General features: G+C 39.3%; 1 protein-coding gene across 1 annotated transcript in view; it reads left to right on the forward strand.

The window, feature by feature from the left end:
• Positions 1–4,383: 4,383 nt before the first annotated feature.
• The window catches only part of LOC105853537, a 102,839-nt gene continuing 95,655 nt past the window's right edge, over positions 4,384–11,567 (forward strand). The window contains exons 1-3 of the mRNA XM_012724020.1: positions 4,384–4,551; positions 8,310–8,421; positions 9,726–9,800. Coding sequence (XP_012579474.1) covers positions 4,430–4,551; positions 8,310–8,421; positions 9,726–9,800 — 309 coding nt within the window. The 5' untranslated portion in view covers positions 4,384–4,429. The remainder of the gene's footprint in view (positions 4,552–8,309; positions 8,422–9,725; positions 9,801–11,567) is intronic.

Genomic DNA, 11,567 nt, shown 5'->3' on the forward strand with positions numbered 1-11,567 from the left:
AAAAAAAAAAAAAAAGGTAGTTAAAGCCACAGATTCCTAGCACCCATTTCAGCACTAAAATTCCATGTTTCCACACTGATTCATGATTTAGTTATTATAAATGTTTAATGAACATTTATTACATATGTGGTCCTGTGACTCCTTGCCCTCAGGACACACAGAGCTTGGTTGAGACAGTTCAGTTAGATTAGAAACCAGAAACAATTTATGATATCGTGATTAGGAGTGACACCTTAAAAGTGTAATTAAATTTATTTACGATTCTATGATGAATGACTTATTAAGATCAGTATTCTGGGAAAATGTACTTTGTCAGTGTTGGAGGCTATGCTTATGTCAGGTTTTACAGTTCTTTAGAAAACTGTTTTATAGATGCCATTAGTATATGTTCAACTGTTAAACTTAATAGAGTGTTGTTGGAGCATTATCCACATAGGGTTTTATTCTCAAGTCTGAAGCACAGTACATTATATATCATTGCCTAGTCGGACTATATCATGAGATCAAATTTCTGATGGAAAGAAATTAACATTAAAATTGATATTCAAGTGATGACTGGAGTTGAATTAAAATGGAAATGCTTTGTCTTCAAAAAGGTTACTAAGGTTAGGTTTTTTAGGTTTGGCTCAAAATACTCCATAAAATTAATAAAGTGCAATAATGTACTCATTGATAGCAAAGATCTTCCCATCATTTAGGGAACAGCATTGAATACTGGCCCCAAAATTCTGTTTGATGAGAACTATGAACACAGAAGAAAATTAGGAAAAACATGTTCCTTTAAAAGTATATTTGGATTAGAGAAACAGTTCATTTTTAACAAATAATGCTGGCAACGTAGAAAAATCTGTTACTAGCATTTAATAAAACATGAAGAAAAGTAATTTAAAAAGCTTAAGGCAGAACTCCCAGAAATTTATTTTAGGACAGTAAGATGCTATTATAGGGCACAATGCATTATTGTGATAAAATGCTAAATTTTTATTCAGGACATATTTATTCAATTTTTAAATCTTCATACTGTTCAGATTACTTTGGCCAAGCATCCTCTCCTCTGCATGATTTGGTTATCTATAAAATTAAGCTACTTAAAATATTTCAACTTAATATTATTGCTATTTGTTTATTGGATTATCAATGTCTTACATGCATGTAATTTAAAGAGTTTTACAAAACCTGTTTGAAAATCATCTTTCCTACCATTTTGCCATCTTCCAAGGAAAACATTTCCAATTCTTTGTGTTGTTCCTTGTAATAATCGCTTGTCTTTAAGTTTTATGCTTGAATAGCTAGTTTTTAAATTTTGTAAAATATATATAGCATAAATCTTTTTTTTAAAGATTTATTTATTTGTGCATACAGAATTGGGGTACAGGCAAGAGGCTCAGGGGCTGCGAGAGGCTTCACCAGAGACAGAGAGGGGAGTAGAACAGGCAGATCTACGAAGTACACTGCTGAGGGGAGCAGCGGGCGGGTCAGGAGAGATCTGCCTCGCCATGTGGTCACCTCGGGGGCAGGCGGGAATAGAACTCATGCGGAAGAGGCTTTTGCTTCTCAGTGCTGTGCCTTAACCCACTGCGCCACCAGGAAGGGCCAGCATAAATCATTTAACCACACTGTTCAGTGGAATTAAATACATTCCTATTGTGAACTGTAATCACCATTTATCTACATAATTTTTTCATTATCTGAAACTGAAACTTTATACCCATTTAAACAATATTTTCCCTAGCTCTCAGATCCTGGTAACTTCTAGCCTGCTTTTTGTCTCTATGTATTTGATTACTCTAGGTACTTTATGAACATGGAATCATACAATATTTGTCTTTTTGTGTCTGACCTATTTCACTGAGCATAATGTCATCAAGTTTCATCCATGTTGCAGCTTGTCAGAATTCTGTTATTTTTTAAAGCTGAATAATATTCCATGATATATGTATATATGTATTCTCAGACACACACTACATTTTGTTTCTTCTTTTATATGTTGATGAATATTTGGGTTGCTTCTATCTTTTGGTTACTTTGAATGAACTGCTATGAATATGGATGTACAAATATCTATTTGAGTTCTGCTTTTAATTCTTTTGGATATATATATATACTTAGAATTGGAATTGGTGGCTTCCATAATAACTCTTAACTTTTTGAGGAACTCTTAAAGGATGGGGAGAGGAGCACCCTAGAGCCCCCAAACCTGCCTGCTCTAAATAGGTTCTGCATCCGACACAGCAAGACAAACATATAAGACCTTTAATGGAAGGAACTTTAATACAATTAGTGTGCAATACAGAAAAAATAAAGAATATAGTTTCTAAATCCAACATCTGAAGTTACCCATCCCTCGTGGGTAAAAGTCTATTCAAAAGGGACTGGCCCAAGGCAAGGCCTGAAAGCTGCCACAAATCTAAAGCACCTTCTGGTGGGCACCCATAGAAAAGGGTCAGAAATGGCCAGAAAAGTCTGGGAGAAAAAAAGCAAAATTAAAATCAAGCTAAACGCTGCCATAGTGAACCTCCCCATGAGTCTCTCACTCACATCTGTTTCAACCAGCTCAACCAAGAAACAAGAGCCGCTTTTCACATGTCTCTGCTCCATTTACTTCCCTCAGGTCACCTTCTGGCTCTCCATCCTGCTTGCTTCCTCAATCTCCTCTCTATCCTCTTCCTTTCTCAGCTCCACCCTCTTTTTGGGTGGGGCAGGGAACCTGGACCCTCTCCTTTTCCTGGGGACCACCCTGTTACATTACCAATGTACATTCTAAATGATCCATATGACTGCTATGGTGAAAGAAAAGTGAAAGTTTAAAATTTGTAGGTGAAAAAGTTTATCCAAATAACATTGCCAGAACAAACACAGTGTTTCTAACTAACATCCAGCAACTAATCTGAGGCAACACACTAGAAATTAAATAATTAAATCTTGACTCTTAATAGTAATGCACAGCAGACATTCATAACATAGGCAATGAAATACTTAATGCATCAAAGGGGTCGCACACAGACTGGGCAGAGTCTGTTTCTGTGCCAGGGCCCTTGAATGTCGAGGGTTTCTGGAATAACTAAATTCTTCACAAACCCTTAAACATTACTTTTTCCTAAGAAAACACCGAAAGGCAACCTCTACATTTATCTTTTCTCCCTACTGTGCATATTGCCACAGAGATTCCACATATTTCAGGTTTAATTTCATTTTGAGGATTTTCTAATGGAACGACCCTGTGGAAAAAGTAGAAACTATTAAATCCCTGTCACCAGATCACTGAATGGCTTGGGCTTTCTGATACTGTCAGTACATGTAATAACGAAGGTGTATTCAACCGTCTCCCAGGAGACTTAAGTCAGTTGGGCTTCATTTTATTTTGCTATCCCACCAAAAGAGCAATAACTTATCCAACAGACAAGGAAAAACTTGTAAGGTCCTTTGAACTTCAGTATGGCCTCCTTAGGGACGAAGTGGAGACAATGGCTTTCATAGCCTAGTTCCTGAAGAAGTTTTGTTTGTTTTATTCTCCGTCCAAAAGTTTTGCTTATTTTATTCTCAGTCCACAATTTCTCCAAAAGGTCCTAGCCTCAAGCACACGCTTTCCTGTTAGCCGAGTTTGTCTGGGGATGGGAGGGGAGTGCGGAGGGTGCGGTCCTCTTCCCACTCCGGTACCCCTCCTGCAGAGGGGTGTAGGGGTTCACCCAGTTAAGGAAAGCCCCTTCAGATCCTGACCCAGGGTGTGCAGCGGACCTGCGCGTCAGGAACTCCTTTAGAAAGAAGCACCCGCTTACCAAACATGCTTCTCATACTTGCACCTGAGGGCGTTACGGGTCTCTCACCCACACCTGTGTTACCCAGTCCAGGGCCAGGAAGTAAGCCCAGTTTCTTCACTTGTCTCCGCTCCCGGTGCCTTCCTCAGGTCTCCTTCTAGCTCTCCATCCTGCTTCCTTCTTTCTTCCTCCTCTCCTCCCTGCTCAGCTCCACCCTCCTCCTGGATGGGGCAGGGAACCTGGAACTTCCCCTTTTCCTGGGGACCCCCCTGTTACCAGGGCACCTCCCGACACAGCTCTACCCTGCGGGTCTCCCTCACCCCCACTAAGTTTAAGTCTTGTATTATTTTAAGAACGAGTATAAATGCGTACGCCTCATGTCTTCAACATAGGTTAGCCCTAATAATTAGTTCAAGGCAAAAGCAGAAACTCCCATTCTCCCGCCTTCACGCGGCTTTCTCTCTTCTAGCTCCGCGCAGGGCAGCGCCCAGCTCCCCCTCCCAGGTACGCGGTGGGGCGGGGCGCACTTCGGGGGTCTGGCCCGCAGGCGCTCGGGTCGGAGAGGTGGGGCCAGAAGTGGGTCCGCCCCGGACCCCGCCCTGCGGCCCCTTGGCGGGTGTGAGCCGAGCTCGCTGCGTCCCTTAGGGCCGTGAGTCCGCTGCCGGCGGGGTGTCATGTCCCAAGTTTCCCGGGCCCACAGCTCCCCCGGGGTGTGCCCGGTGGGGGCAAGGGGAAGGCTGCGGCGAGCAGCCTGGATCCTGGCGCACGTCTGTGGACTGACCTTGTACATGAAAAGGTAACAGCCGCCCAGATGCCCGCCCGCGGCTGCCAGGGCCGCCCCCCCAGCGCCGCTGTCTGGGCGTGCGGGGTCGAGTTTGCTGGGATGCCTTGGACAGGGAAAGTCTGCCTTCCCTTTCTTGGGAACCGTTTCTAGGCACCTCTGGCCCATCTTACTTTCTTCAGCGAACTGTAAGAAATGTCAGTTTGGCTGCCAAAAGTAGGAGCTGGAGTCGGAGAGTCAATTGTCTATATTTATAATCTGTGAGAAGGCAAGAATCAGAGCCTAAATCACTAGTAGCAGTAAATGTGACTTTTTGGGAACTGTGGTTTGAGGGATTCTCTTGTTTTATGGGCTAGGGCACAGGTGAAAGAGAATGGTTTTGTTTTGATTTGGTTTCTGAATATGAGCTAGATGAAGAATCCATCTAACGAGGGTCTTCCACATAATTACACACCTGTCATCCCCACTCTTCCAAAACGAACGTGAACAAGGTCACCCTTGTTTTATTTTGAACTTGGGGGAAATGTCAGATAAAATGGATGACATGGCATCTTTAAATTACCCTTAAGTAATGTTGGGGCAAAGATCTCAAACCTGGATTTTGTTCACCTGTACAGCACTAGAGCAATGAGGTCCCCTGTAGAGGCACAGTAACGGGAACAACACAATCATAATATTTGTTGAGCATTTACTACATGCTAGGCGTGTGTCTAAGTGAATTGCATGTGTTATTTAATATAAAGTGGTATTCTCAGCGCTTTATTGTCTTAGTTTTGTCAAACATATGAAGTACCTGCTCTCGCTAGTGCCATCGTGCAAATAAAGAAGCCAACACAGAGTTTTGTGACTGTATGTGGCTAATATTACATAGCTAGCGAACTGTGATGTGTTAATTCCAACACAGCAGTCTAGCCTGTCACAAGGACCCTGGAGCTCCATGCAGTCCCCTTTTACCAGAAGTAGATGCTCTCAGCCTGACTGCTGTGACTATAGACCATTTATTAACAGTGCACAACTACACCTCTCAAGAACTGCCGTGGCTGTGGGAAGCTGCCCGCCCACTGAGAGACTCTCAGGTATGCTCTGTAGCTAAAGGATGACAAGTATGGTGTCGTTCGAGTGCCACACCTCTCTGTGAGATCAGGCTGGGGTGGAAGGCAGCTGACTACACATCCTGGCCTTCCCTCTACTCTTTCTTTGTTCTAATGTTTTTTTATAGCTGTCAACAGAGAGCCTCAGATCACTTGCACATTCTAATCTCAGGCTCAGCATCTATGAAACCCACCTAAGTTAGCTATTCTGCTATATTGGGTGGTAAAGTTGTGAGAGTTTAAATTTTTTTTTAAGATTTATTTATTTGTGCATACAGAACTGGGGTATAGGCCAGAGGCTCAGGGGCAGCGAGAGGCTTCACCAGAGACAGAGAGGGGAGCAGAACAGGAAGATCGACGAAGCACACTGCTGAGGGGAGCAGCAGGCGGGCCAGGAGAGGTCTGCCACGCCATGTGGTCACCTCCGGGGCAGGCGGGAATCGAACTCTTGTGGAAGTGGCTTTAGCTTCTCAGTGCTGTGCTTTAACCCGCTGCGCCACCAGGGAGGGCCCGAGAGTTTAATTTTTTTATTTACTTTACTTGTTCTTTACTCACTGGAGATATTTCTATGAAATGACAGCCCACTGGTTTCAAACATACAGCAGTTGACTTTCTCTTCTGATTAACATGATGAATTTTATACACAAGCTATTCTGCTAAAATACTGCTTTACTGGTATAATGGAAGTGATAGAATGACTTTTCTAGATGCAGTTTAGCCAAGAAAACCCTTTTCCTACTAGAAATACAGATAGCCAGAGTGGGTAATAGTCAAGAATTTGTTCATTGATTTCTTGATTGATGAAACTGTTGATGAGAAGGAAAGACACTATTTTATTTTTAGTAGTTCAGTGGAAGTTTAATAGTGATAGTGGAAGTGTACATGTTGATACATAGATATACATGCATATATCTATATATCCACACATACATACATAGATGTATATATATACATATATACACAGATATATATTCATTAGCTATCATTATTGTAAAAATAATGACCTTCACGCTTTCAAGTTTTCTCTGCTTCTGGGTCAAGTTTTCTCTTGACTGAGGCAGTCACTGATCTGTATTTTGTTATAGTAATTTGAGTTTGAAATAGCTTTTGGAGATCCTGAGCCCCAGTCACTGCGCGGTGAAGCCAGCCTGAGCACCAGACCTGCAGGACTCTCCAGGGAGAAGAGCATGGAGGGAAAGTCAAGTGGTTCAGACCAGGCTGCCATCTGCTTGTCAAAAAGGAGATGGATTCTAATGACAAGTTTGGCAACAAAGGCATAATTTCCAAAGTGTGTGGTAAATTCAGGCATAATTTCCAAAGTGTGTGGTAAATTCAGGTGAAATTTAGACACATTTTGGCAGTGGCTACTCTGAGGTTTTGTTAGAGATTACAAGATACCCTAAGGAAGTGACTGATCCTTGAAAAATGTAACTGAAGTTAAAACACTACAAACAAAACTCATCATCAAAACCCAGAATTTCAACATTGGTATTTGGAAAAGGACTCTTCTACAGGGCAGTTGACTTACATCCTTCAAAGTCTTTGGTTTCCTTAGTTCTTTTGCTTACTCCTAGCTGTGGAGACACCTTTCCATTTTAACACTTTGGCTCAAATTTGTGACCTTGTAGTTAAGCTCAGAGGTTAGTTGTCCTAACCTGAAGGCTCTATTAAAAGCAATAGAAAGCACTTCAGAACCATTGTTCTAGATAATCTGGCATTTAAAACATACTCTTTTTTTTGTTGTTGTTATGGTTCTGCTCAATTTATGCACTGCTTCCCTTTGTTATGGTTCTGCTCAATTTATGCTCTGCTTCCCTTGTCTGGAAAGCTCCTTCATGGACTCCTCGAAGTCCAGGCCAAGCACAGTTCACAACACTTCCTGAGTTCCTATCTTCCTCTCACTACTTTGAAATTTTCTAGAGGATTCTTAGAGCAAAACTGATGGTTTTATTACTTAGATATTGATCTCACTGGTTTAGCTCTCAGTGATCTAGGCCTACCCCTAACTACTAGAAGTAAAAGTCAAGTCAGAAACATGAGGCACATATTTAATTTTACATTTCTGGTGGGTACATTAAAATGAGGCGGGGGGGGGGGAACGACAAAAAGGTGAATTTTTTTTTCATGTTTTCAATCCAGTATCTAAAATATGATCATTTCAATAATTGATCTCTATAAAAATCTATTCTAAGTCTTTGAAATTCAGTAGGGATTTTACACTCACAGGGCATGTCAGTTTTTACTAGCTATATTTATATATTGGACCAGGTAAGTCTAGATATAGTATCATGGCCAGAATCCAAAATTAAGTAAGTGTTCTGCAGAGAAGCAAGGAAAAATATGAGCTATTTTTTTGGACACACTGACTTTGGACTATTACTAAGTATTCCTTCTTATAGTGATAGGCTTTTAGGAATACAGTTCTAGAGCAGCAAGCTAGAGCTTCTTCAACTTCATTTCTCAGAGCCATGTATAAGCATATCAGTGGTACTTGCCAGTTTTACCTTGTGTTTTGAATCCATACCTTAATTTCCTCCTTAACTTGCATATTAAATTGTGTATATTCAATTCTAGTCACTTAAACTCCATTATTAACTTGTTTTTTTTTTTGCATATTATTATCAAGTAGATACTTATGTGTATTTTTCTGTATTTTTCTGTATTTTATCATCTCTCCTTCAGGTACATTGAAAAAAGTCGAGCAAAAGAATGGGCATTATTTTATTTGAACGTAAAAAGTCATTCAGCAAATGAACTTTTATTCAGCCTGAGCAATTATTCTAAATATAACTTGGTTAGTATTTTATATCTGCCTCTATCAATAATTAATGTTACCTAATTTTAGAGGATAGCAAAATCTACAATTTCTTTTTTTGTATTATAAAAGTAATAGGTAACAAATAATGGTTCTTATCATTTCAATCCAGTATCTCTAAAGATCTCCAGTATTCACATCCCAAGCATGGGATGGTTGTGAAGAGTAAATTGATAATAAAATTGGATATCAAATGGAGGTCAAACTTATTCATGTTGATGTCTAAAACCTAGAATAGAAGGTTGAAGAGACTGTATTGAGATCAATTCGACCAAAATGAGTTGTACTTTACATTATAGCATAGATCTCAGTCAGTGACACTCTTTACTGAATTCCTTACATAAAAAGGAAATATATAACTAATATTGACACTCTTGTATAGTGTCTGGTGAGTTGACATGAGATTAAGTTACATCCATGGGTGACTCAGACTCATCACTCAAGAGACCGTATCATATCATATAGACAAATATCAAATCTGTGGTAATAGCCCTGTTAAACTTGTCTAAACAAGGCCTCCCTGGCGGCAAAAGGGTAAGACGGCACTATGAAGTTATTTCTAGCCACTATAGCATGAGTTTGATCCCTGGCCAGGGAGCTGACCCACATGGTGCAGCAGACCTCTCTTGTCTCACCTGCTGCTCCCCTCAGCAGTGTGTTTCAGTAGATCTGCCTGTTCTGCTCCCCACTCTGTCTCTGGTGGATCTTCTCACCCTCCAATGCCTCTGGTCTATACCCCAGCTCTTATGTGCATAAATAAGTAAAACAAATGTTTAAAAAAATTGTTTAAACATAACATGACCAGTGAAGCCCATGCTTGGAGATTCATTGTTATAAAGAACAATTTTTAAATTATTTTGATGAAGTTTATGTGCAAAGTTAAAAGTCAAATATTACATAATAGTCTGTATTCCCCAGACTATAGATTCTTTCCAATTTTTTTTTAAAGATTTATTTATTTGTGCATACAGAACTGGGGTACAGGCCAGAGGCTCAGGGGCAGCGAGAGGCTTCACCAAAGAGAGAGTGGGGAGCAGAACAGGCAGATCGATGAAGTCCACTGCTGAGGGGAGCAGCGGGCGGGTCAGGAGAGGTCTGCCACACCGTGTGGTCACCTCCGGGGCAGGCGGGAATTGAACTTATATGGAAGTGGCTTTAGATTCTCAGTGCTGTGCTTTAACCCGCTGCGCCACCAGGGAGGGCCATCTTTCCAATTTTTTAAGAAAGTGTTTTGTTCATGGAACTAGCAGGGTGCATTCAATGTGAATACATTTATTTTGTAGAGTAAAAATTTTGAAAAGCTGAAAACATTGTTGTTGATTCATCCTAAGCAAAGAAGCCAAGAAAATCTCAGTGAAGTAAGTAAAAATGTTTTTCCCCCGATATATGATTATTCAGTGTATCAGTTATATTTTTCTCCCATCATTTCATTCCATGTCAAGTTATTTTTTTTACATTCTTATTCTCTCTATTTTTGTCTTAGTTTTAGGGTTTTTAGAAAACAAAATTGGGTTAAATAAAGTTAGTCGGAATAGTTATAGTTTCTTTTGGTGTAGCAGTCCTTTTCTTGTATTTATTTCATATATTGATTAAAGAAATATAAGCCATTGAGTTCCTACTCTGGGTTATATTTGTTTGATGTATGTATTTAAGATAAATAATTGATTTTTCATATAAGTTGATTTATTTAAGCCTATTAAGATGTTTTCTGTAATTTTAATTTACTAATCTTTGAACAGACTTCAGCAGTCCATTATGTAGAAATGGATTTCTGTCTCCAAAAGATTAGGTAGACCTTTTCTGCTTCTATTACTATTTTAATATACTTAGGTAAATTGGATTTGTTGCTTTTCAGCCTCTAAAGGATGTTTTATAAACCAGCTATAAAGTAAAAAGAGCTATTGATTTTTCAACATTTTAAGATATAAAGCATTTCAGAGTATCTTAAAAAATAAAGTGCTGTATTACAAGTATTCACCGTTCTGGCATCGGACAACTCTGAAAGTCATTGTTTTCTGTGCTTATTATGACTTGGGCTTGAATCCACCTATATCATTGAAGCCAGGGGGTATCCAACATTATTAAATATTGTACCAGTATAGGTTCTTATTGCAATGAGCAGACATTCTTGTATGGGTTGTTCGCTCTCAACTAAACAGTGAATTTGCAGCATGAAAAGAAGTAGTGTAAATAAGTGTGATTTAATTTAAACTTGTCTTCTCATAGTATCTGTTTTACGTGGAGAATTGCATTACCTCAATCACTTTGTTCAGGTAGTATCTGCTAGCATTCTTTCATGTAAAGTTACCATTTTCCTCTTTCCATACTCTGTCCCATAGAGGTCAATTTCTACGTCTAGCCCACTAAAGTTATTAAGTCACCTAGTCCAGGGTAATTAAGGTCCACCTCCTGGAAAAGAAGAGTATTTAAGAAAACTGTAGACATATGTTAAAATCACAATTTTAAAATGTCACAATTATTAAAAAATATTAATAAGTATTTGGCGAGAGATACTTTGAGGTGGCATGGATATCTTATTTCTCTTTAAGGTTTTAGTTTTAGCATTCATCCTTGAATCTCACCTGCAAAAAGTATTACTTTGGTACTCTCATGGGGATGTTCTATTTTTTTGTTCTTTCTGTGTCTGATAATTCTTCTGAAGGAGAATTGTTTCTTTTCATTCATTTAATTATGCATTTATATCAGTGTGGTCTTATAGATATTTAAGAAGTTTGATTCTTTTTATTTATCCAATGATATTTAGAAACCAAAATCTACCTTGTACTATACTTGTTACTACTGGAAAGTCCTTACTTCTACACCCTCAGAACTAGCAAAAGTTTGTGTTTATATTCATTCCTGTATGTGTCCCTAGCTCTCTGTCTGTATCTAGCAAAATAAGTATTGGTGCATACTGATATTGCTAACGCAAGCAATTTATCACTGGTTTTAGTTTAGCATATCCCTTTTGTTTATTTGTAACTTCTTTCTACTAGTTACATATTTGTCTGTCATTATTGGCATATTTTCTTGTTTGCTCAGTTCTATTTTGTATTTGGAAAAGTTGCAGAATTATTTACCTGCTAACCTATGAGATGGATATTTACCAATAAGTGTACAGTGTT

Source organism: Condylura cristata, unplaced genomic scaffold, assembly GCF_000260355.1.
Source record: "Condylura cristata isolate star-nosed mole 26May11 unplaced genomic scaffold, ConCri1.0 scaffold00012, whole genome shotgun sequence".
Classification (NCBI taxonomy): domain Eukaryota; kingdom Metazoa; phylum Chordata; class Mammalia; order Eulipotyphla; family Talpidae; genus Condylura; species Condylura cristata.